Source organism: Linepithema humile, chromosome 5 (genome assembly GCF_040581485.1).
Source record: "Linepithema humile isolate Giens D197 chromosome 5, Lhum_UNIL_v1.0, whole genome shotgun sequence".
Classification (NCBI taxonomy): Eukaryota; Metazoa; Arthropoda; class Insecta; order Hymenoptera; family Formicidae; genus Linepithema; species Linepithema humile.
In genome coordinates this window covers 574,089-600,530 of record NC_090132.1, presented here as the reverse complement: position 1 = coordinate 600,530, position 26,442 = coordinate 574,089, and the positions used below count along the sequence as shown (strand labels likewise).

At 40.2% G+C, this 26,442-nt stretch overlaps 1 protein-coding gene across 3 annotated transcripts; it reads right to left on the bottom strand.

Annotated features, from left to right (window-relative positions):
- Nucleotides 1-31: 31 nt before the first annotated feature.
- LOC105675334 (uncharacterized) lies at nt 32-25,116 on the bottom strand. Of its 3 annotated transcripts, XM_012372370.2 has the most exons (18): nt 24,425-25,116; nt 17,587-17,976; nt 14,469-14,539; nt 9,769-9,866; nt 9,564-9,687; nt 9,115-9,346; nt 8,251-8,688; nt 7,054-7,098; nt 6,272-6,856; nt 4,759-5,208; nt 4,349-4,491; nt 4,171-4,248; nt 3,619-3,961; nt 3,143-3,347; nt 2,882-3,069; nt 2,413-2,576; nt 1,633-1,892; nt 1,029-1,171 (listed from the first exon to the last, which is right to left on the bottom strand). In XM_012372370.2, exons 2-18 carry the CDS (start codon nt 17,771-17,773, stop codon nt 1,162-1,164), a joined length of 3,621 nt encoding a protein of 1,206 aa, XP_012227793.2. In that variant the 5' UTR covers nt 17,774-17,976; nt 24,425-25,116; the 3' UTR covers nt 1,029-1,161. The 3 variants fall into 3 exon arrangements, with proteins under 3 accessions (XP_012227791.2, XP_067212529.1, XP_012227793.2); XM_012372368.2 differs by lacking the exon at nt 1,633-1,892 and having other exon boundaries at nt 32-1,171; nt 24,425-25,111; XM_067356428.1 differs by lacking the exons at nt 1,633-1,892; nt 6,272-6,856 and having other exon boundaries at nt 32-1,171; nt 24,425-25,109.
- Nucleotides 25,117-26,442: the final 1,326 nt, after the last annotated feature.

Sequence of the window (26,442 nt, the reverse complement as noted above, 5' to 3'; positions counted from 1 at the left end):
GTTAATCCATTAAAGAAACAGCACGCGCCAATTCTGTTTAAAAATGTACAAATGTTTTATTGCTCAAACATCATTGCTCTTTAAGTAGATACATTCGTTCGGCATGTCGGTATAGTCGCGCGAAATCAATACATATCCATATTCGTCGTGCGTCGTAACCTTAGGTACACGATGTCTTGGATTTCGAAATTCTTTTATTTCAGGATCGTTAAATCTCCTCTAATTTTAGAATCCACGGGTTAGAACCTTATTCCTTCGATATTAAATTTTAAGGCCCTCGAATTTCCCGGATCGTCGAATACGAGTTAGATTATAAGATCCGATTCTGGGACCCAAAAATTTTCGGATTCTCAGCTCGCATAAGACTTACGTAACTATACAGTTTCCACCACAAAAGCACAAAAGTTTCGACGAGAGTTTATGCGCTCTGTACAGAATTATAGGACGCGCGCCCTACGTATAACTTCTTTGGTCGTAAGCGCCACTTCTATGCTTCCGTACGGGGACTTCCCTCTCTTTGGCCCGGGCTCTCGGCGCGAACCGATCGAGTGAATCTTCGAGAAAGGGAAGTCACGGGGAAAGGGGAAGAAGAAATCGAGATAATAGCACCGCGCAGAGACTGCGAGTCTTTTTTTTTCCACGCGTCCTCTGCCAGTAACTCAGGTATATACAAGTCGCTTCGGTGAAGCGAATAAAAATCTGTCGCGCGATTCGGCTTCGAATCCTGTTACTTCGGCACCTGACTGCCGTAATCCACGTAGACGCGCACGACTTCGCCGCTGTACTTCCGCTGGCTTGGCATGAAGTAAAAGTCCGGTTGGTTCGTTTGATTTGTCGCGCTGCCCGCGGGATTGTGCAGGCTCTTTGGGCGTCCGTAATGGTCTCTGCGGTCTTGAGTGTAATAACCGTGCTGAATGGGTGCCGAGTGCCTGGCGCCGGGCGCGCGAGGCAGACTGTAAGTCGCCCTAGGTCCGACCATCCTGTTGGATCCGTCAACGCTGTCGTGGCCGTTCATGCCCATCGAACCGTTGCTAGTCATTTCCCTAGGTCTCGGCAGGCTGGAAACTGGCGGTGGCGGTGCTTTCTCCTCCGTCTCGAATGCTTCAAATGCGAAATTCGTGTTTGCACCGGAAGCGTAGTCCTTCCAGGCATTGCTGGCGATCAAGCGCTCCTGCAAAAAGAAAAGAATTTTTTTTATTCCATTGGCTACATCACGAAAAAAGAATCATTCTTCTCACATTTAAACAAATATAAAACGACTAAAACATTTTTTATTAAAAATCCAATTTTTCATGTCCTTTAATTTATCGAATATTCTATGTTTTTTTCCTATTTTTTCAAATTTTTGAACAATAAAAAAAGAAATATATGTATATATATTTCTTTTCAAAGTGACAGTAATGCAAGAAAAAAAATTTATTCTATTTTTGCATGCATTCGAAAGAAAGGAATACATAAAATACAAGTTAATTTAACCATTCCAGATATTAGTAGAAAAACTAATAAATAAGGTTAGAGAAAAGCTGTAGGAAGGTTGTAAAGGTGCGGGAAGATGCGGCTGCAGAAAGCGCGGAGGGCCGGATACCTGAATTAGCGAGCAAGAAAATGTATGGGGCATATAATATTGCGCACCGATGATACTCGAGGAGGAGTTCTTTCCAGCTGGGATTAGCTCGATGCATTTCAGATGGGGTATGTTGATGATGATGTCGAAGTTGGTGATGGTGATGATGATGATGGTGATGATTGTTGTTGTTGTTGGTGTTGTTGTTGTTGTTGTTGTGATGATGGTGATGATGATCGCCGTTTTGTTGTCGATGATACCGCGTCGCGTTCGTGCGATGAATCGGGTTGGGCGCGTCAGAAGAAGCCAGAGGCAGCGAATACACCCTCTTTTTTGGTCGCGGGGAGGGTCATGCAACACAAGCGAAGCAAAAGATGTTGGGTTTATTAGGGGATGAAAGTGTAGTTTGCACGCTACTGAGTGTGTTCCAAGAAAGCGAAATAACTTTGGCAGTTATTTTCATTAAAAATTAAGAAATATGCCCAATACTACCTCACAATTAAGTTAAGAATTTTTTCATGGTCTCGCGATTTAATTTTTAATTTGTTTAGTTCTTGAGTTATCCTAATTACTAATCAACCTTGCAATGATCCAATTGTTAAACGTAAGAATTAGAAAATACAAAAGTTATATTACACATTTTGTCTAGAAACTATTTTCTTCGGAAATAAAAATTTGAGTAACAGATATTTCTTGGAACACATTAGGTATGATTATAAAATCGTTAGAGGGAGAATAGAACACAATACAACACTTAGAAGGAAACTTTAGGGATGCGAGAAAAAGTGGAAAAAGAAAAAAAAACACGCGGAAAAGAGTGAGAAGGTTCTGGCACACATATGACGTACCTTAGTCGCCCGTCTTTTCGAACTCCTGTAGAGAGTGCAACTAGCTTGCAGCAACGCGAGAGCCAGCAATGCAGCTACACAGCCGACGACGATGTAAAGTTTCGTAGCACCAAGGAATAAGTCTGATGGTCGGTCATTCTCGTCATCCGCATCTATATCGTTCACTGAAAATAAATTAAGTACATAATTTCATTAGAAACAACATTGTGGCAGAATAGTTTTCAATAATTTAAATATCTTGAAAATTATTAGTATTTTAAAAATCATGCTCGGTAATTTATTTTTATTGTATAATTTTCAATATTTTTTTGTTCTGTTTTAAAAAAAATGATTAAAAAAGTATTCTAAATTTTTATTTAAATTAGACTGCGAAAAAAATTTGAAGAAAATTCATCGAAAGAAAAGAAGAAACACCAATTATAATTAATTAATTAATGTATATGCACTGTTTGAGAGACTTTGTGCTCACCTCGGGGCACTCTGACTATCAAATATTGTGGATCGACGCTGAGCGCTCCGACTTTACCAGTCACGAGCGCTTCGCGTAATGCCTTTTCCGCTTCTAGGCCGGTGTCCGCAGGTTTCAAGGATCTGCCCTTGGCCTCGTTCTTGTCGAGGATCAGATTCATGTGCGCAATCACTCCGTGTTCGTTGTCTCTGCGAGAGAAAATAATGACACGTTGAAGCAGCGCGCTTTATCGCTTTATTCTACCGTCGTGCTTTATCTTACTTTTGCAGCTCGTTGAGTCGGACTTGATAATAACCCGGGAGTTTCTCGAACACTGGTCCGAAACTTTCTGATACACTGTTCGAAATTATTTCAAAGTCGGGACTGTCGAGCGTGGGCACTATAAAACCATCGCCCAGGTTGACGAGCTTCACTTCTATGTCGTAATACAATCTCGGCGGTGCAGGAGTAGTTTGCTCATCAAGTTCTACGTAGAGAATTGAATAATATTCTTAACAATAATCTGAGAAGCACGTCAATAACTTAAAATATTAATTTAAAGTTTTATTAAAATTTGTTTGCAAGTGAAATCAGAAATAATAGAGTACATCATTAATTATGAAAAATTACTTCAACAAAAGTTGCCGCTAACCAATTAAATAATAAAAAATTTTATCGTATATATATTGCTAATTCTCTCATGTTAAACTAGCTATTTTAGCAAAGCAATAAAAATGTAAAAATCTACCAATATTTACCTTCCGTGCCGCAGGATTTAATGCATATTCTTTCCGAGGAGACGACTGGTATCTCGTCGTGCTTCCGAATTTTTTTATTGATCGGATTGAACGCGCCACCCTTTAACGGGAACATCATGTACAAGCAATGATCGTCCGTGAATGAAAGGTCCTTGTTATCCTTCGTTCCGCGCTTTCTTGAGAATTTCAGGGTGGTCATGCCGTTTTCGATACGGCCGCTGATATTATAAACATCTTGCGACGGATCCAGCAGCGGCGCGTTATAACCGCTGATCCAAGTATCCATCACGAAAGCTCGACCGTTGCTCTTGTCGACCCAACCGAGCACGGCGTCAGTTTGCGACTAAAAATATAACACGAAAGTATTCACATACAATCTGTGTAAATTTTAACTTAGAATTTTCTTTACAGGTATTTTTCTCTGCGATAAGAAAGTCGTTTGAATATTCCTGAGACTTTTGTTCAAGATTTGCTTTTTTTTTCAATATTTGACTTTGTTTTTTGAACGCAAACTCAAAAATCCTCAAAGATATTATCGGGATAATATTTTACCATGCTACTGTCATCGGAAAATCCAACTCCGGTCCACGTGTTAGTGTTCATCGTGGAAATTTCGAATGTTATTAGATCCTGTAGAAAAGAATTTCCATGATATTGATTTCACCAGAGAAGAGCGACTTTGTCTGCTCCCCTTGTATAAAGGGAACGCAGAGGAAATATGAGAAATTACCTTTCGACCCTTGTACGTCCATTGTATAGCGTACTCGCAAGTACCATTTTCTGGTGAGCAATTTCTCGGATAACGCCACTTACCGCCGCATCTGCCGTCTTGCAGCGTTGCACCGCCGGTGAATTCCGGTTTCTTAGCCTCGTCTAAACGCCCAAATATTACGTTTTAAAGATTAACTTGAGATTATTTGCTTATAAAATAAAAATGTAAAAAGTCGAACATGTTTAAAATATTCAAAAATGAAAGGGAATAATTTTGTTGAAGAAAATTCAGTATATCTATTTGTAGCATTTAATTCGCGATTTTAGTTCTGCGCATTTAACAATGTGTCGCTAAACATGTTTAATTCAAAACCGAGTAAGGTTTCCGCGATTTTACGATACACATGGCAAATTGGATAGAAGACTCACCGAAGAAATTCATCGTCACCGCGCCTCTCTGCATTCTATGGCCGTGATATTTAAGCTCGTCGACCTTGTAGAAGTCTTTGACGTTGACCTTAGCCTTTTCAATCCCGCTAGCCGGTTGATGCACGTACTTGCCCGGCTCTTGACCTTTCGCCCAAATCACCTGCATATTACCGTCGCGAATCGTGTGATCAGTCGGCTCTGTGGCAATTAATTTTCTGCGGAAGAGTATCGTCGTGACGCCGTCCCGTTCGTAGCCGAATGCAGCTGTCAAGCTGTCCCTTCCGCTCCTGTCCCAGTACTCGTCTTTGCGAGGCGTCGATCTGTCCCTCGTATAATAATCGCCGATTCTATAATTCGTCCCTCGCGCCATGCCGATTATGATGTCCGTGCAGTCCATCGGATTGAAATCGTGCTTGGGCTCGTATCTGTGTCGCGGGACTGGCAACGATGCTTTGGATGCGAGGATGTACAGATTTTATTAATACAAAGCCAAACATAGATGAAATATTCGTGATTATGCAGCAAGTGATGAGTAGTGAACTGAAATGCGTCCAGTATACATAAGCTTCTGATATAATTTTTAAAATTATTTCAAGTCCTTTTTCTCTCTATTTTAACACTTGAGAAAATTATTTTCTTTCATCGAATGCATTTCAGTTAGTACAGAATTCGAATTATTCGTCTGAATGAGATGAGTCGATGTTATGGTAATGCATTATGGTTAAATGGTGTCCTACGGTGTCGGAGAAAAGTCGTGTGACGGGTATGTATCGAGACACGTGCAAATGTCGTGTCGCGGTAATGCATGCTGCAATTCGGAAATTATATTCGTATTTACAGATATATAAATTTCGAAGTGAGTGTGTAGCGACGCGGGACGTGAAGCGTAAGCGTTATCGATATTATTATATCTACAGGTGTTTTTTTTTTACTGCTGCGCAAAATAAGTCGCAATTGGTAAAATTATTAAAACAGGAATTTATGCGGAGTCAGCGCAATTGCATTGCCATTTTGCAATCAGTGTCGCATCCGGTGGAAGCGACGGATGTCGCGCGCACGAAATAAATCATTCTTACTTCTTATCAGTACGCTAATTACGCTTTCTCAACAAATATTTACCGTCACGGTCCTCACGTTCCAGTTGTTCAAACTTTTCCCGGCGGTTATCGTGAAAGTCGCGAATATCGTAAGTAATGGGTGACGTACACGTGTACTACTGATCATTGTCGAGATGTACTCTGATGGCTACAACTACGAGAGATTTCTTTAACATTTCGTGAATTTCTCTTCGTTCAAACAACACACGCATGTAACACACACACACGTAACATGCGTCAGAATTAAATTCACAGGCTTACAAATTTCATACTTAAACGCAATTTTTTTGTTGCGACGAGGAAAACAGTTGGTTCAAAAATAAATAAAAAAGGAAAAATCTCTGGTAGCTCAAAAGTAAATGATATAACAGCATGACGATGTATGCGGATGTAAGCGCTAAATCGGTCCTCATTACCTTTCGTCGCTCCCGACTTCGGACCCACACTTGGTTCCGGCTCCGAGCTGGGTTCTGGTTCGGATTTCGGCTCTGGTTCGGATTTTGGCTCTGGCTCGGATTTTGGCTCTGGTTCAGAACTAGGTTCTGGCTCGGATTTGGGCTCTGGCTCAGAGCTGGGTTCTGGCTCGGATTTTGGCTCTGGCTCAGATTTCGGCTCTGGTTCGGAATTCGGCTCTGGTTCGGATTTCGGCTCTGGTTCGGATTTTGGCTCTGGTTCGGATTTTGGCTCTGGTTCGGATTTTGGCTCTGGCTCAGATTTCGGCTCTGGTTCAGAGCTGGGTTCTGGCTCAGATTTTGGCTCTGGTTCAGAGCTAGGTTCTGGCTCAGATTTTGGCTCTGGCTCAGAGCTGGGTTCGGGCTCAGAGTTGGGTTCGGGCTCGGATTTTGGCTCTGGTTCAGAGCTGGGTTCGGGCTCGGATTTTGGTTCTGGTTCAGAGCTGGGTTCGGGCTCGGATTTTGGCTCCGGCTCAGAGCTGGGTTCGGGCTCGGATTTTGGCTCTGGCTCGGATTTTGGTTCTCGCCTGGACTCGCCGACCGGTTTTCCTGTGCAACAAAGCATCGTACGTCGTGCCAACTACCTACTTATAAGAGCCATCACCTCGTGCGTCGTGTCTCGAAAGGTGGAACTTACTACAGAAGCTACTGGGATTTTTTTGGACAAACTACTATTTACTGCTAAGTTTTTGGGCAAGCAAACGACTCATCCGAGTTATTCCGGGCATATAAATTTCGATACATACCATTCGCAGAGACTGGCGTTGGTTCTGGTGATCTTTTCTTACGACCTATGTGAAAAAAATTATTATCAATTAAAGAACATCTTGTACAAAAATTGTATCGCGAAAGTCATGTCATGAATAATCATATTTCTTATTCTCGACATCAGAATATATAAGATTCTTTTTGCGTTAGTTGCAGTTGCAACGTCTATTATAATAAATATAATAAATAAAAAATTCCGACTTTAAATAGCATTTCAAGAATTTAATAGAATTTGCAGCTCTTTGAAGGTTTCACAATTCTTTTGACTTATAATCATATCTCGAGTAATTTTGATTTAGGCCAAGGCTGCCTAGCGCAGATACTATATAGATCAGTGACTTATATAGAACACATGGTTCTACTTCTAACCAGCTGATTTATAGTAACGTAATAATTATGTAATATGCGATGTGCGCAACGTGATACACATACGTTGCGTTTATTCGTGAATAGTATGTGCACATCGAATATTTAAAACATTATAATTCGGCAAAAAGTAAAAAATGTATAAATTTTATTTTAGTTCTCTATAAAAATTCTTACTCTGTTACAAGCTAAAAATTTTTATTTTTGTAAAATGAAGGGAGCGGAAAAAAGGCAGTTGCAAAAGATATAGATATATTGTGGTATTTGCGTGCGTTCTGATGTTCGATGCACCTGACATATTATTATTCCGACGCGGATTACTTCTGCTTGCGTTGTTATTTTTCCGTAGCTAACACTTATGTAATTACGAAACTCCTTGAACTCTACGCGGTCTCGATAAAATACATGTCGTTCAGAGACAACAATGACGATCATTTATTGCGGAATAAAATGTAGTCGAAACAAAGTACAAGCATATTCTTCAATGCGCTGATATTATCAAACATGTTTATCATGATTTAACATACGAACGATTTATACATCTACGTGGTGCAATTTAAAATTAATATATAAAAACTACAAACTAAAATTGCACGAAAATTGTGTGCGTTAGTTTGCACGTTAATATTTTTGTACAAAAATTGTGCATGCAGCAGTAACAATATGAATTTAAAAAAAAATGTAGAAAGAGTCATTATGTTGTAATGTTTATTAAAACTTCCTGAGATACTTGATATTCTGGCAAGCATATTGCGATGATAAATAACGATTTCCGATAAATAACGAGTAAAGTAATAAATAAAACTTACCTTGCTTTGTGCTGACTTGGTAGGTTACGCTGGTCTGCACGGTGACGTCAACATCTGGTCGAGATGTTATTCCGAACGTCGTGGCGTCCGCTTTGGCCGATCGTCTCTTCGCTATCGATTTCTCGCCTTCTACACCGGGCTCGGGCCTCGCCTCGGGCTCTGGTTCCGCTTCAGGCTCCGTTTCGGCGATCGGTTCCGATTTTGGTTCCGGTTTCGGAAGCGGTTCCGATCGTTCAGAGATCATCGGAAAAGATCGGCAGGATGGGCCCAGATCGCTGGGTCTCCACCCGATACCGATCCACGTGGTCGAGTTGGCCACCAGAATACCCTCTAATTCTTTGCTATCTTTCAGGATTCTCCAGTAGAATACGATGTCCTTGGAGAACCGCTTCGTCGTGTACGCATCCAAGTCTACGTTAATGCTTTTCACCGATGATCCTAAAGTAGAGTTATAGGTGGAGCTAGAGCAATTACTACGGTCGGTTTTACCGCTAAACTTGTTGAAGTAAACAACATTTCTTATAGCTGGCTTAACGCTTTTTTAACTTTTTAATCTGATTGATTTCCGTTAGCGATGGTTTTTGTTTTTTAACAGTTACTAAAAAGATTAAGCTATCAACATATAATCCTTATAAACAGCATTAAATAATTTAATAATAAAATTTAGATAATTGTCAATATATTATATTAATAAAAATTAATAATTGCTCTGCAATGACATTTTCTCGTCCCGATATCAAACAGCGAGGTCGACGATAACACCGATTCAATATAAATGTCCCAGAATGTTATCGCGGCTAATGACACGCAAGAAATTCTGTAAAGGAATTTTGCCGATTAGTGCGCCGAGCGCACGAAACTTACTTTTCGCGCAACCCGGACCGAACCAGCCCGCGTTGCAGTAGCAGTGCTTGGTAGGCGCGGTCGTGCCACCGTTGTCGATGCACGTGCCCTGAATACCGCAGTCCGAGTCGTCCAGGCACTCTTCCTTAAATTCGCACTTTGTGCCGTGATAGAGACGGTCGCATCTGCACCTGCCCAAGAGATAACGCCCGTGGCCGCTACAATCCTCCCGATAGGCACTCCTGTCAAGGATCTGTCGACAAGAGGATAATGAGTCTCTTGAAAAGAGACAGCATGAGGGGTGTTTCACAAATTGTAGGGAAAATTAATATCAATTCTATTTCATTTGCTGGAGTGTAATTTATTTTTCAATTAATTCGTATTGATACTTTCTATCACTTCAATCATCAATTGAATCATCATGCTATTTAATATAGAATTAGAAATTGCATTTTCCAAGAGAAACTCACGTCGATGTCGGCACACGACCAAAATCTGTAGCTGGAGCCCCATTCTTCAGCCTCCCGCAACAATCTGATGGTACAATCAACGCAGGTGAAATTTTGCGGCAGATGTACGACGTAGCTTTGTGCCCTGAAAAAAAATATAAAAAAAACGGAAAAGTCAGACTTACAGTAATCGAAATCCGAAGAAGATATATTGTCGTACACTTACGTAGCATCATCTTCGACAAATTCGCTGGTACGCGTGACAGGCGTTAAATCAATCAGAGGCCTGTCGAGAGCGTCTAAGATTTGTAGCCGAAAGCCTCCCTGAAAAATAAAGAGAATACATACATACATATTATTTAATTAATGACATAGCTATTAACGTAGTTTAAAAATTAAAATATAATTTTTTAAATTACTTAAATGAAACAAATAAAACTTAAATAAATAAAAATTATGGATTAAATTTTCGTAGAGAGATTCGCGCATATGCGTATTTTTCTGAAATCTAGAAATTAAAAAATGTTTTCGATAAGAGTCATGAACTGAATGTCTAACTATGTATTTCGCCCGTACATTATTTCGCATTATTTCGCTAAATTTATGGCTTTTACTCGAGTCCCGCAACAAATGACATATCATCAAAGGAAGAGGCAACGCGGTAAAACGGTTTCGATACCAGCTTGAAGCGGAATCGATGCAAGTGGGTCCCCCGGTTGTTCGATTTCTCGATTTTTTTTTCAACTCGACGAGTTGCAAGAAACATTACGGCTGATTCGTTCTACGTCGCCAGCGATTAGATACGCTATCCTCAATAAATCAAAAATAACGGACTAGGATTTCTCTGCTTTGAACGCATTGCAATAGTTAAATATCATTATTTCGCAATTCATTCAAACTCGTATCATTCAAACAACTAAAATTCTACATATAATACAATACAATCGCATATACGAGAATAATGTAAAATAATCGGAGAGTTAAATTGTGATTTAATAGTTACATTAATATAATTATATTAAAATCATTACTTGTGTGCTTAAACAATATAAATAATCGTAGCAAACATATATCTTGGCTTTATAGCGTAAAAATTAGCCGGATTTCAGACATGGATATTTGCATCTACAGCTAGGATGTCGATGGATAGCGGTACGGGTGGAATCGCGTCATACGAGCGTGTCATATGGGCGAGCGGTGCTTCTTGCGTGATTGGTCACGTTATTCCTGTTAGCGTTTAGCCGCAAACTCGCGAGGCCGCAATCCTGCGTTTGCGAAATGTTACTCGACGGTTTATGAAACGTGCGCCGAATTAAGAGCGCGCGCGATGACTTGCGGGGGAGTGACGGTACTCCTCCCTTCCCTCCCGTGCCCTCCTCCGCCAGGAATAATGACAGCGAGTTAATGAGTACTTGCTCGACCGATTGATATGCGCCACCGATTGCAACATCGTGAGATTCTTTACAATCGCGTCAGCCGCGGCACCGTTAGGAAAGTGCGTAGTGAGCTCATGTGCAAGCCGATGCAAGTTCATAAATGTTATTGAGTAACATCCGCATCCGTGTCGTCCGTAGGAAGAAGCAACGCAAAGATTATCGCGACAATCTGCAATTATTATTCTAACTCGGCGGATATTATTATAACTTGATCGAGATATATAACATGACAATTCTCACTCCGGAGAGTTGATAATTTCAATTGCAAATATTTATTTAGACAATCTTTAGTTTCAATATTACATTTTTGCATCCAATAAATAGACAATTCTTGGCACCAAAAGGATTAGCATTGTATATAAATTTTAATTCTAAATGTTTTACTTATAAAATTAATCGCTGATATTACAACTAGATTCATTCACCATAACTTTCCATTCAAGCGATGTTCATTGACAAATCTAAATTTTTATTTTCCGATTTTTGTTCTCCAGATCGGATATGTGAGTCTGATAGTTATTTTAACGTGTGACATTTTCCACACATTCGGAGAATCGTGAATCAGTAAAAGACGCAGTAGAGAATGAAAGAACGGTGCTCGTTGTCGCGAAACAACACGCTTCCCTCCCGTGCAACACCGCCGTGAAGGAGAAAGGGAGATCGTCGCAACAATATGGTACTGCTTCGCACGCGGCGAACATACCTGCACTCTCCGGAGAGGCACGGTTGTTATTGTCGAATTTTTCTCATGCCGCGGATATCTTCGAGCATACGGAGGCTGTGGCTGCCGCGGTCGCGATTTTAACATCCCTGTCGTAACGTAATTTGCGCGAATGTTTATTGCGCGCGTTCCTACCATCGCGGCAATAGCGATGGACGCACATTAACAACTCGCGAAATTCGCGAGATTGTTTTTGCGAGAACTCCCTGAAGAGGTCATATTTTTTTTCTACATATTTAGAAGCAATTTCTTTTCGCATTTCTAACTGTGGTATTTTTATGGATCTCGGTGCATTAACAAAAAAAAAATACAAGTCTTGTAATAATTAGTAAGGCTTAAAATCCATTATTAAATATCCAAATATAAATGGAATTAATTATATAATCAATCTGTATCAATTTTCAAATAAAAAATGTAAAACAACAAGATTTACTTGAACTTAATCAAAGAATAATATTCTGTATTTTAGATATTTTAGATTAGAACATGATAACTCACACACAAATGTATTTTTCGATTTCTTTAAATGTAGATGTAAATATTCTTTTTTAATTGCAGTACAATGGAGAGAATGTTTTGCAAAGCCGCCGTTGCACAGTCGTTGCAACCAAGGAAGATTCGCTCGGTTTCGCCGCGCGCTTCACCAGATAAGAGTCACCGGGTTTTGCATGCTAGCCAAAGGCGAGATGACGCCTTCGTGCTCAAGCGCGATCGTCATCGGCGTCGTCCAAGTTACGGTACCCAGCATACCAATCTGCTCTACCTCGGAGGCTTCTCCTCCGGGGCATCGTGTCTAACGTATGCTCGCCTGCCCGCCTGCTCGCTTGCCTGCTTGCCTGCCTGCTTGCTTATACCGCCTCTATTCGGCCTACTCGTAGACCACATGCCTGCGAGGAAACCACACGCTCGTGAATAATTCAGCGCGTGTCACCTTGAGCGCCGAGCACGCGTAGGTAGAGAGAGCCTCTTCTCAGCTCGACTCTTTCATCGGCGTCGTCGTGCTGTTTTCCTTTCGTAGACCATGCGCGGACAAATTTGTAATGTCCTGCGGATGGCGTCAAGTGTCCGCGTACTTGTACGTTGAATACGAATTGACCGCGGGCGATTATCATCGTGCACGACGAGTTTCGACGAACGCGAAAGAGCGCGCGACGTTTTCTCTATTTGTTCGATGACGTGCAATAAGAATTTATTGTTATTAAGCTGGCGAAGACTTTTGCAGAAAAACGTTTCTCTTCGCTTCAGTTCGTTAAAATTTATTTTAGAAATAAAGTGTTTACGATTTTGTATCACGAATTTTCGATAAGACACGTACTTGATAACACACGATGATTCTTCGCAGCGCATTAACATCTTTCGCGAAAGCTAAAGGTTTCTTTACCAGATTTCAATAAAGAAATGTTATATCATTTTAGTTCTGTAACTTGTTGATAACACATAATTCTCCAGCGATTCGCTAATACTTCTGATAATGTTTTTGCGAACGCTCGTAAAGTTGTTCGCTCGTAGCTGATGAAAAATGGCGAAAATTGATTTAAATAAAGTTACGCTGCGATGGTTAGCATTTATAGTCTTTTAAAGTTTTGATAACGCGCAGTAGCGCGTTGTTAATCTTATATTTCACACTCCGATAATGCTTTCTCCAATGGCTCGTAAAGCTTTCTCCTTCGTTTGATCGGAGATTCTAAGAAAATCGCTGATCCGATAAGATTCTGCGCGTAATCGATAGTTCATAGTGCCTTCAATTCAATTTACTCGATTTAATCGCTTAGCGCTGTACAAACTCTAATTTTATCCGCAAACCTACGGTTGCAGACGGCTGTCATTATAGCCCACTGTAACGCGCGATGTAAAAGGGTTAATTAAACACGCGAGAGAGAAAAAGACTGTAGAATGCAGCACGACGCGGATACTTGCAGGGTACAAAGAACGCTCCATTATAACGAAGAATGCTCCATTCGAACGTGTTCCGCGCCCGCACTGAAGAACGTAAAGCCCAGAAAGTTTAGCGTTCCGGAGAAAGTAGTCCCGAGTGTGGAATAAAACACACGTACGATTTTATCCTGCCTCTCACGTAACCGTTAATACGATTTTTTTAAGCATCTGGCTACTGAACTGGTTTCCTCGAAGTACAGATGTGTAACGCACCGAGAGTTGATGACGGCAGTGACCGGGCGCGTCTTACGTTTTGTTTTCCTTTCTCTCTGCAAATTCACGAGAAATCCGAGCGATGCAACAACGGAGTCGATCAAGTATGAAACGATAGTGATTCGCGCATTCATTGAGGAATATTCTTCTTTCCTCTTCATTAGCGGCAATTCGAGCGGCAATTATCGTAAATATTCACGATTTACACAGAACATAAAATAAGAATTTTTATAGAAAAAAAATCTTACTATCATAAAATAAAAATAAATCTATACTGCGCACCAGCATAAGCAACATTGTTAGAATGAATAAAAAATGTGATATTGTGAAATATTTAAGAAATTATATCCGCTTGGACCTATTTTCGGAGCTCAAAAATTCCCGTTATCTTCGTTAATTAATTTTCTGAACATCGAGAACTTTCAAGATCTTTCTTTATCTTGCAAAGGTGAATATAATCTAGATTTATTTTACAGATATTACTTTACGTCGATTGCCTATTCATGACTTTAGCCAGTTATTTTAGCGCTCTACTACATTTTATAAGGCAACGCGTCTTCCGCTGTCACGTACTTGAGATTCGTGTCGTGCGATAAAAAAAAGAACTCGAATTTTACTTACCCTGTGGGGATAGGCGAGGTGCCACGTAACGTTGAAATTGCTTCCCGCCAGTAATGACGTCTTCACATTGCCTGAAAAATGAGATATGGAATATTGAAATTGGACCACAACTATTTGTACGAAATTTCGTGTTAGATAGAACGACGAATGAAGCGCCGTCTCGCAATTCTAATATTGCTCGATTTTGAAAATTCATCTAAATGCGCGGCAGCAATTGTGACCTCGTTCGGTATATCACAACCTGTTTCAGAGGTTACGTATCTCTAATACCGGTATATCGCAATCTAAAGGCATTCCGAGACATCTCTCGCCTATTAATTATTCCAGCTTTCCATCGAGAATTCTTTCGGTTCTTTTCAACTACAAAACGTCAGGCAAAACTTTGGAATTAAAGTTGCAATTTTATTTTGTCTTAAGAATTATACAAAATACAAGCTACTTATATATGTAAATAAATTTAGTCATGTATATATTCTCATTTATTCATTGCGAATAATTGATAATGTATTTCATCGATTTTATTTTTATCGATCTCAAAAGAGAAAATAAATAATTTGTAATGTGTGATAAATGTTCATTTATATCTTCAATGATTATCTTAATATTTTGTAGAATTAATTTCCTACTGCAATCTTTTCTATTGCAATAATTATTCTATGTGTATATTAATTCCTTCGAGAGCGCAAATCTGTAAAGTTTACGCACTAATTTAATATAAATGCAAATAACTGATTACCCTCCGCTACTTTTAATCAACTTTTCCAGTATTACTGTATCACCGCGCTCCCTTCCGCTTCCCCAAGCGTCTGCGGAAGGAAAGCGGTTCTTCTCTTCCATTGACCGAGCGAAGCCGTCGGAGCGGCTCGATTAAATTACGACCGCGGAAAGAAAAATTTATTGCCGCGGTTGTGCGCGCGGCATGCAGCCGGTATGCGTTAACACGATCGTAAAAGCAGTCGAGTCAAACTTTGGCTAGTTTCGACCGTTACAATCCGCTTTCAGCCGAATCAAATAAAATATCAAACGAGACAAATGACATGAATAAAAAGAGTAAGAAATGTTCACGTAATTTTCAATAAAAATTTCAAAGAAATGCAAATCTGTTACAAACAAAATTAATTCCTGACCAACATCGAACTTGTAATTAAGATAAAAAAATTAAAAAATAGTATATTTCTTATTAAATAAAAATGTAATTTTTTAAATGTATCAAATGCAAACGAGAGTGCTATTCTATTGCTGCATTTGAAAAAAGTATAGAAATCATAAATAATAATACAAATGTACAAGTGTCAATCAAATGATGTTAGTAAAATTAGAGGAAAAAGCATGATTACGCAGTAATCTTTTAATTTGTCAATTATATAGCAAAATCGATGTAAATGTCACCATGCAATCGGTGTGGCGTGCGTCTCGCGCACGACCAGGCTGCAATTTTCTACGACCGGTTATGCGGCTTTTTCGCAATTTTGTGCGACGCGTGAGAATACGTTGGCGCTCGCGATAAGCAACGTCGCGCAAATTAATCACTGCAACCGATAATGAGGGGAGGAAACAAATGGGAGCGCAGTCGGTGCACGGAGTGAAGTCTATATGAAGAAGAAGACGTCGTCTCCTTTGTTAGACTAACGAATAATTCGCTTTGCTCGACAGCATAATGATACAGGTCGCTCTTTCTCTGTCGCTTACATAACCCATGCGGTGCCATCTACGGCGTGGTCTTAATTACGCTTTCGCAAGGAAAAATGACGAAGGAGGGCCGACGACATCGGGCAAGGTAATTGTAACAACGTGTTCGTATTATTGCGCGGTGCAACAGTGCGAAGACGCCGAATGTGTAGTTACCATTTCCTTTTTCTCAACTTTCCACCCCGTTGGACTTGCCATTAAATCGGTGGTCGGAGAGAAAATTGCAAAGAAAGTTGGAGACAAAAGTGTCTTGATATTTAAGACATTTTTTGCAATTAAAATATTCCAGCAAATTAATTTTTATTCTTTCGCTGGCAAGTAGCAGAATAAGATATTGCGCTTCAACGTCCGCGCTTCTCATTTTTATAACACCTAATGCTTAACGAACTATTAACGCTTATTATTTTAGAAATAAATATATCCATTTGATTTTTTTTTCGAACGTGTGTCACTCGGAGAGTCACGCATTTCGACGTCTCAGATTTTGATCTCGCTTCTCGTTTCTGTTGTTTCATCTAATATAGACACGGCCCTGAGTATCGATGGTTAGATACACGCGAAACATGGAAGGTAATGCCCGCGAGTATCGAGAGGTTCCCTTCATGCAAGTCGGTGAAAGTCGCTTCGGATCGTACCGATTGGTGGGCTATCCCCACCGAGAGAAGGAGAGCGAGCGTTCACGTTAATGTCGTTTTCCCATAGAAAATCCGTGCCCCCTGCCGTCACTTCATCCCGATATGTATTCAACCCCTCTCTTTTCATCGCTTCTCTGGAGAAGAAACCGAAGCCGGAGACCAGCGCGATTCTCTAACGAAAATGCCTGGCGCGTTTCCGGAGAATGCACCGAGCACGAGCTATCGACAGGTTCCGCGCGGGGAACCTGGATTCCCTCGCGTGCGAATTACGCTTGTATCTCTCATGTGGTTCCAACATTCCAGCAAAGGCTGCAGTGTGTTTCAGAATGGCGAAAGTACTCGAAGCTAGTAATTTCGCGGATATTTATTACGTTCGGCCTTTCGGAAATAATTAGATTCAATTTCTTTATTAATAAGATGATATCTAACTTATATATGCTACGTTTTTATTCCTCGTTACGCAATTCCGAGATTTCATTGAAGGCCCGAATATTTGAAAACTCGGAACACAAGTCTGTCTGCTTTGTTTGTTATTAAATAATATATATTTTTAATCGACTAATTAATATCTCTAATTTGATACTCGCGATAGAAAGTGAACAACGTTGAACAAAAATTTTATGCCATCTCTTCGCTGTATCAAATATCAATGTTTTCTTAAAGAGATGTTTGCTTAAAGAAAGATTGAATTTAAATTGGTTGAGAAATCTGAAGATGAAGAAGAGTGCATGACGAAACCGTCGGGACATTTCATGTGGGGATAAACAAATAATGACAGTGATGATTGTACTCACCACGCGGCATGCCGCACGGTGCCGGCGTTCTGGCGTTATCCAGGAAGTCCAAGTCGTAATGCCTAGCCGGCGGGAACGTCAGCGCCACGTGAGCCTGCACGGTTCTCCAGGACGTCGTCATTAGCATCATCAGCAGCGTTAGGAACGACGCGTGAAGAAGCGCCGTGCATTCCGTTCTCCGCGACATCCTTCCGTGGGAGCGCGTCTTACGAGCGGGGAAAAATTAGTCCCTCTGTAGGTCTCTCACGCGGTAAAAAGACACGACGTCCTTCACGACGTCACGCTTCCGCGTTTTCCACCAGTAATTCTTCCTCTCGCGCTCCTGAAACCCGCCTGGATCCTTCCGTTGCCCGGCATGGGCGTCCGATCGCTCTCGCTCGCCTCGCCGATCTGGAAATCGAACGATGAACTTTGTTATTTACGATCGATCAATCTCCTCAATCTCGATCGCCGCTCGGAGCGGCGGCTACTTTCCACGAAACCTCAATCTGGTTATCAAGGCACGTATTCTCGATGCGTATTCGACGATAAACACGCTCGACTCTCTTCAATTTTTGTAGCCTTGTCAAACGTGATTCTTATGTTGGACGCGAATTAAAATCAAATCGCTTAACAATATTTTTTAATAATTATAAAATAAAGATGATCGAAGAGTCGCAAGAAAGAATAATCTAAACTTAATTTGTAAGGCTTATTTGAGCTCGAATATGACCTGCAGTGAAACTTATAAATTATAGGCTTATTCTATCTCGCGCTCCGAACGTTTCGATTATGCAGAGATTCGATCGTGCAATCTTCTCTCAAGAGTGAAAAGGTAAACAGTGAAAGTTTCACTTGTCAAGGCATGATAAAAAGTGAGAATCTTCACACGAGTTTGCCGAAATTGTGATCGAGATATTTTTTTTTCGGTGCATACGAGAGATCGTACGATTTGAAATGGGAGGCGTTCATGCGAAAGATATGAAAAGGTGAAAAGTGAAAAGTGGAAACGTTCATTGTGAATTGCACGATCAACTGCCTACTTGTTCGTCTCGCTATATTAACTCGCTTACGAAGATGCGTGGGAAATGGCTTGTGTGAAGAAGGATTCTTCGTTCATGCGAAGGAATCAGCTCACAGGAAAAAGACGCGCAAGTGCTGTAACCTTGCCGTCACTGCGTTTTATTTGCAATTACGCAACGCCTCGACTTGTAACGTTTGATTTATTAATTTACAGAAAATTTTATACGTCGTTTTATGTCTAAAAATTTTTTTAATATTCTTGACAAATAATTACAAAAATACTAGATTTTTAGAAAATAGATTTCAATGGAAAACATTAGAGTTGATTAAATACAGTCGCAAATACGCCGACACGATTTTCCATGGTAGTTCTCGATGTTAGACATCGGTTTCTTTGCATAGCTCCGGTATCCGTTAATCGACGATGATGTACGTCGGTATGCCGGGCGCGAGAACGTAATAATTGCAAAATAAACACATAACGAATGTATCAGAAGAAGAGTCTGACGTACTCTCGACACGGCGTGGAGGAGGAAGCAAGGTAAAGAAGAAGATGGAAAGGAGGGATTTCTCCTCGATCCGCTATTGATCCTCGTGATCGTACCAGGTGCGATCTTACGGATCGCATAATTCGAAAGATATTCGCGTCTCTCACGTGACTTCTTCGCCTGCTACCTCCTCCGCTGCCGTCGACAGAATGACATGCGAAGAAGACGCATTTAAAGAGAAGAAAGACCGAACGTGTTTTGCGTTCGGAGAGATGTCGAATAATAAAATTATTAAATCTCGCAGAATACGAGTCATTTGAGACTTCACAGTTTTCTCGGCGATTAGCGATAGTCTTTAGAAAAAAGAATAGTGCATCGCGTCATTTCTAAATGGGATGACTGGCACGAAAATGATTATATTCTAAACCAAAACTTTTCAATAGTGAGAATTCTTTGATTATAGAAGAATAGTAAAATTATTAGACTTTTTCGAACTGAGCCTTTTTTTTTCTTTGCGAATCTTTTTACTGAGGTTTTAAAATAGAATGTTAAGATATCTTACATTCAAGCGTTCTTTTATAGAAACTTTTAAATAAGAAAGCAGAAAATTACACAAGAAGAATTAAAATACAGGTATAATCTACAAACCAATTCCTTTTTCTATTTTTTTTAAATTTACATCCCTATGTTTTACATCAGAAACAGTGAAAGATCGTGTGGCGAGAAGATAGGAAGAAATTTACATTCCTGATAACGAAGATTAGTAGAGATTTAATTTCGCAACGCAAATTCCTCCCGACTCATTTACTTCTTGCGGGCATAAGGCATACTTTCCATCGCGTGCTCTTTGCCGGGCATGGCGTGTTCATGAGTCATCGAAGTCAAGATACTGCCGTCGTAGAGGAAACATGCGTATGTCCGGATCGGTGGTGAACAATGGGCGCGCGCTGCTACAGCCATCAGCCGGTAATTATCTCGTCGTTAGCTCCGAAGCGTTTTTTTTTCACTCACGTAAGTCACGGACGTGAAAAGCGACCATCGTCGCGGGAAGCGATCAAGATACACATTTCGAAAAAAACTCTTGGCGATATACAAATATCGAGTACATTAAAAACTTATTTATACTCATACGCGCGCTCTCGAAATAAAAACATCGAAGAAGTACGTTTGCTGACGTAAAAGTATGTTCTCTTGATTAAAATCAAACAGTGTAATTATTGCGAGATTGTTCAAAGGTTTAAATGCAGTATAAGTATTTTTTTGTGTAAAATTTATATCGCAGTTCCAGAGAAAATGTATTACAGTTAATAGAATTTTGAAAAAATTATAGTATGCTTAAAAAGATTCTTTAAAAATATTATATATTGATATTCGATTAAAAAAAAGCAAGATTATTGATACTCTCTCTCTAAATTTAAATATTTTATCCAAAGAATGAGTATTTACGCAATGCAGCTTTGAGATGTCAAAGAGATTAGTAAATGCGACACGTTCGTGAGGAATCTCTTTCACATTGAATCTGTCACGCAAATGAAGTCAAACGGCGTAAAAATATCGCGGACTGAACCATCTGCGCAATGCAGAATCCACTGGAATAGAAACGTAGAGAGATGTGAGAGCGGCGATGCATCGAGGACGACCTTCTCCGTCACGAATGACACATCGATGGCGATGAACGACCCCATTCATCGGATTTCCACGTGGGAAGCAACGCCGGAGGAATATATCTATATGCACATCCATGGAGTGTTGTTTCTCAAACTGAAGGCGTGCAGATACATTAAGAAAGACTAATTGGTGGAAGTGAAGAGAATTGTCCGCGTAAAGGATAATTAAGAATTTCACACGTACGTTACATCTGTAATGAATTTTTGTTGAAAGAGATGGGAAAGCATTAGAGATCTCTAAGATGTCAAAAGATATCTAATTAGTGGAAGGAAAGAGAATTATTGCAATATTTAATTTATAAACTATTATGCCAAACATCAATCCAATATCAATTTTTTTTTAAGTCAAGCAAAAAAGTACAAAAATTTCTAAAACATTTAGCGATTGATAGAAAATTAATACAAAATAGTTGATTTCTAAATTTAACACACTTTTTTTAAATTCTACGTAAAATGTTAAAAAAAATAGTTAGACTTTTAAATAAATATTTCTAATTAATAAATAGAAAGAAAATCATTAGCATAAAAATTGATTCAAGCAATTTCCATACCAAACTCTGTATTACATGTTTTACTCAAACGGATGGAGAGGCACGAGAGTTTCTAAGATGTTTAAGAGAAGCTCGAGACCACAAAGTTGGAGAATCCTTGGCGTAGACAGGATTCTCTCTTTCGCGCCATTGCTACGGAAGACGAGCAAGAATTCTACTCAAGTTCATTCCCTCTGATGACTTTGCGCGCGAGAAGTAAATACGTAAAAATAGCAGTTATTACGGAATCGTTCAGAGCGGAACAGCACGCGAAAGAATCCGCAAAGCTGCTATCCATTTCGCGTGCTGGGAAATGGATAATCATTTGGCAGAAACTATCAACACTTGCAGCGTGATCAACATGCGGCAAGTATTATAATTAATGACTGGTATTGGTGAAGGTAAACCGCATGAATAGATGCGGCGACATAGAGATTAATTAACTTGAGTTACGAAGCTAATCTCTTGCGATAAAGAATAATTCTTTCAATGCCTAATTAGTACTGCGAGGAAATACCAAAAATTTATAATTTTAGGACATTTATAGATTTCATATAAATCGATAATAATTCTGAGTAAGCTGACCACTGCACAAAAACATTTCAAACTGACGTGCATGACTAATGCACGGAAGTCGGTGCACGCGAATTAGTCACCGAAAATTCTTGATCTACAACTATATAGGCAGACAAGATATTAAAAAGAATAAGCAGCTTTAACATCAAGGACTCGGTTCATTTTGATGCGTGTCGATCTAATTATAGAATATCTGATAGTTCATCATATATTTTCAGCGTCTTGCGCGTAATATCGAATTGGCAATCAATCAGATCGGCGATCGACCGACAAAGATGATAAAATAAATATTACGAAATGAATCGATCAAAAATACAATAAAAAATATAATGATTCAAGGCGAAATCTTTAAAAGTCGAGGGCCTGAATGAAGGCTAATACACCGCTGTTCGCTTTGAAGGTGCCTTTTAAACGCGGGAAGGAATAGCCGATTGTTCTCATTGATACACAGGTCCGCGTGCACGAGTGGCGTAAACGAGCGAGCGGTAGGCGCGCAGAAACGAAAAGAAAAGGTGGGAGATTAAGACCGCAACGTACGTGGAACGGTTCTCCTTCGTTACGTCCTGGAAAGCTACCTGGCATTCCGGTGAACGCGGCGGCGATGCCGTTGATCTCCCGTCGACTTCCCGTTCTCACTGACGCATCCCAGCCAACATTAGATTTTAGAAACGCCGCGAGAACTTGTCGATAGCTAGAGTACGCGGAAGTCGTTGCGACACCGGAAATACGACGACTGTCCTTCATTTTAATCGCGGGGAACTGTGGGGAACTAAGATTCGGCAGTTCGTCATTGTCCGACGAGAACGCAAATTAATTTATCCTTGATATTTTTTGCGAGTTCTGAGTTTCCCGAGAGCGCATAGCTGAAATTGTCTGTTTCTAAATCAATGGTACGTTGGATATCAAAATGATTAACAATGGTTAACAAATGTGGAAAATTCTCCCTATTCTAAAAATTTTGTTTAATTACAGAATACAGATATACTAGTACATATTAATTATACATTAAATATAATTTGATTCAAAGTAATGTAGTTACAAATATCAACAGTCATTCTCATCTAAATGAGCTTCATTAATGATTTGGTAATTTAAAAATTTTTTCCTTACTAATCCTTGATGTATAAAGTTTATAATATTATAAAATTAAATTACTTTTGCCAGCTAATAAACATACAAAGCGAATAATAGTTTTGTTTAGCAAAAACAGTTGAATTACGTAACAATACTTTTTCCTCATTCGGATACTAGTATATCTGTTTTACTAATGGAAAAAAATTTGCCCGGAATAAAAAAAGAAGCCGTGAGTAGTAGACCCCATGACGCCAATCGTCGACTCGATATCGATCGATTCAACGACATTCCACGGGCGGCCTTGGCCGGACGTTTCTGTCGATCGTGCTCGTTTACACTTTGCGTGGCTCTCTCGTACCTGGACCGGCGGTCGCGATGTTATCTCGTAAACGCGCGAGAGGAGGAGATACGCGTACTGCGACGGGAAAGGAGGCTGCGGTGGTAGCGGCGAGGGGAACTACAAGACGTTTGTGGAGAACGCCGTTGCAGCGATGTATTATGGAAAGCGAGCTGGCATTCCAGCCGCGCGTCGTCGAACTCATTAACATCCCGTTCTCATTCGCGGTGCAGCGCGGCGCGACATGGCGTTCCGTTTTCCCTCGAAATAAACAAACCCGTCGATGTTACGAAACAAAGCTGAGTGGAACAACGGCGATGTTCCCTCGTGACGTCCGGTGTGAATCCGACGCGGATTCACAGTGCCGGCTAAGCATTGAAATTAAAGTGCGGCCGATCCCGATTGGTTCCATATTGTACCGTGATTATCTTTGGTATATTTAATAAATTGACCGCAAGCCGTGACATTTGTTTTCTCTTTGGCAGAAATAAACGTTGTAAGAGACTTTAATGATCGTGAACAATGCGGTGTTCTTTAACATATTACCTGATTATTTAATGATACGACTACTTATTAACGAGAAAGGCATCTTTAATTTATCAATTGTTTCATTGATCGATTGCATAGCTGCAAAGTATGAATTGCGCGGAATTCGTGAAATTATCAGTGAATTTAAAAGGACTTTGTACTATTATATAATTTTCCTTTTAACTTTAACGTTCAACTTATTTTCAAATGAAAAGGCGAGGATTTATGAATGTTTCTTGCTAAAGAATGACAATTTCACTTCTACGGTTTGCACTTGCGTCACGTTTGACGAACCCCGACAGTTAACAACATATTCTTTACAACATGTTCTTTAGAGAACGTAACTAACGACGGTGGATGCCGCCAATCTCGTCGAGCAGATCTAATCACATCTTTTCATTCACCGTATCGAAGATTATTCACAATCAAACATGTAAAATTAATTACAGTCAAACTTCTGTATTCTTTTGTCTCTATTTTTCTCTTTCGCCGTTCTTTCATTATTTCGTATTTTCCACGTGATTAAACGTACGTAGAACACGCATAAATTTAGAACACTGAACATAGTAAAAATAGAAAAATTTAACTGTATACGCGCGCGAAGCGCGTTAAGATTAGGATTTAGATCAAACTTACCTGGCTTCGAGTCCTGTTTCTTCGCTCACAGAAAATCCTATCCGAGGCGGTCCCACGTCGACGTCATCGTCGAGAATGAACTCTTACGTATCCGACTGAGATTTCGGAGTGTCCAAGGAACCGCGATACTTAGACGGGAGAACTCTCTTTCTCCTTAGCGCGCGGCCATTTTGATAGCGACCGACCGGATGTTTGCGTTACACGACCGCAGGAAACTAAGTCGTCGCGCGCGCGGTGGCAGTCGCCGCAAGATCGACAGATAGCACGTTACTCGCAGAGAAACGAAGAAGGACGATTACCTCGACGGAATCGTGTATCCGACTGGCGACGACGCGCTTCTACTTGGCAGCGCGCGAGCGAACGCCGTGAGCGAAAACTCACTTTACACTCTCCTCCACTTCCATATCGTCCTCCCCCACTACCTTCGACGAAGACTCGTTTGCCTGCTTTCTTACCTGGCCGCTTCTCGCCTGCCTCTCCTGCGTTCTCTAAAGCTTGCCGAATACCTGCCTCCTGCCTTGCGAGCGCGACTTGAAAACTTGGCGGGATGAATTACGTCGGGGAGTAGATGGAGGAGTATTTTCTGCCTCTGCCTCTCCGGACCTTTACTCTGCGTGCCGTACTACGTTCGATATCTGTATCTCGGTTGTATTATTCAGCCGCGAAACTCAAACTAAAACAATAATGGGGACTGTATTGGATAAAAATAAAATGTTTCCAGAAAAACTATTTTTTCTTTAGCTGCTTTCCATTAAAAGCAAAATTAAACAATGAAATAGCGTGAGATTTACAACCAAATTTTCGAAATATCAAAAGAGCGTAAAACTTTACATGACCGAGAACTGTTGACCTAAATCAAACATATGAATCAAATGCGAATAAATAATATGACTAGCTTCCGAAGGTATCTCGATTGCGCGATACGGAATTTTATAACATGTGTTGTAAGATAAATGTAGAGCAACCGGTGCAGAGACAACATTGTGATAACTGATCTCTCCGCGTATCTTATAGGTATTCTAGATTCTGAATGAAATAACCGGAGTTTAAAGAGCACTCTTTTTCGCAAAATATTATCACAGATAAATAATTATCAAACTATATGTAACAAATGTAAAATTGATGCGATATATTGTGTGGAACGTGAAACAAACTAAAAATCAACATAAACCGATTAATAACAATTTTTTTATATAAAAAATAAAAAAGTAAAAAAATTTTTTGATTCTCAAATTAATTGTCCCTTTTTTACTCTGAGATTGAAAAAAATGCGACTGTTTTATTGGTGAATCACTCGGAATTTTTTCCAACAGAAAAATAATCACGAATAAAATTGTATTATGTACTATTCTGTACTATTTCCGTAGGCTTAAATTACCTTGAAACGGCAAGTTGCGTAAATAAAAATCAGGTTATATAATCCTCGCGAGAATCGCATCTGAGATGCAACTGTTTCGCGTTACGTTAACAAATTGCGCCAAGTCGTATTCATGCGCGGCTTTGCGAAATTTCGTCAGACTTTACATCGACAATTTTCCACGCTCTGAATTTCAATTGCAAATTTATGTTGACAAATAATTGTACAAAGTGGTAAAATATTTCACGAGATAAAATATAGGTAATCAAATATCTTCGAGAGATTACGCATTCTGTTACGATTTGTTTTGCATGTGCGAATTTGTATTCGTATCGAATGTCACTGGCTAACGGGCTCGAAAATATTCGTGAAAATTATTCTCTGCGGGCAATCGCGTGCCAAATTATCGCGTTTCTCGAGTCGGCAAATTTTTCGAGTAAAGGCTTTCATTCAGCCGTTGCGTAGTCGAGCATTGGTATGCGCTCGAGAGGTGGTTCGCACGCGTGGCCGAGCCTCGCTGCTTGCGCGCAGAAACTCGCGGCCCGCCGATCGTCGACCGTCGATCGGAATGCAAAACAGGTATTATCACCTCGCTTCGTGACGTCGAATAGCGATGTCGTCCTCGACACGCCTCGATCTCATCTTTCCGCGTTTTTACGCG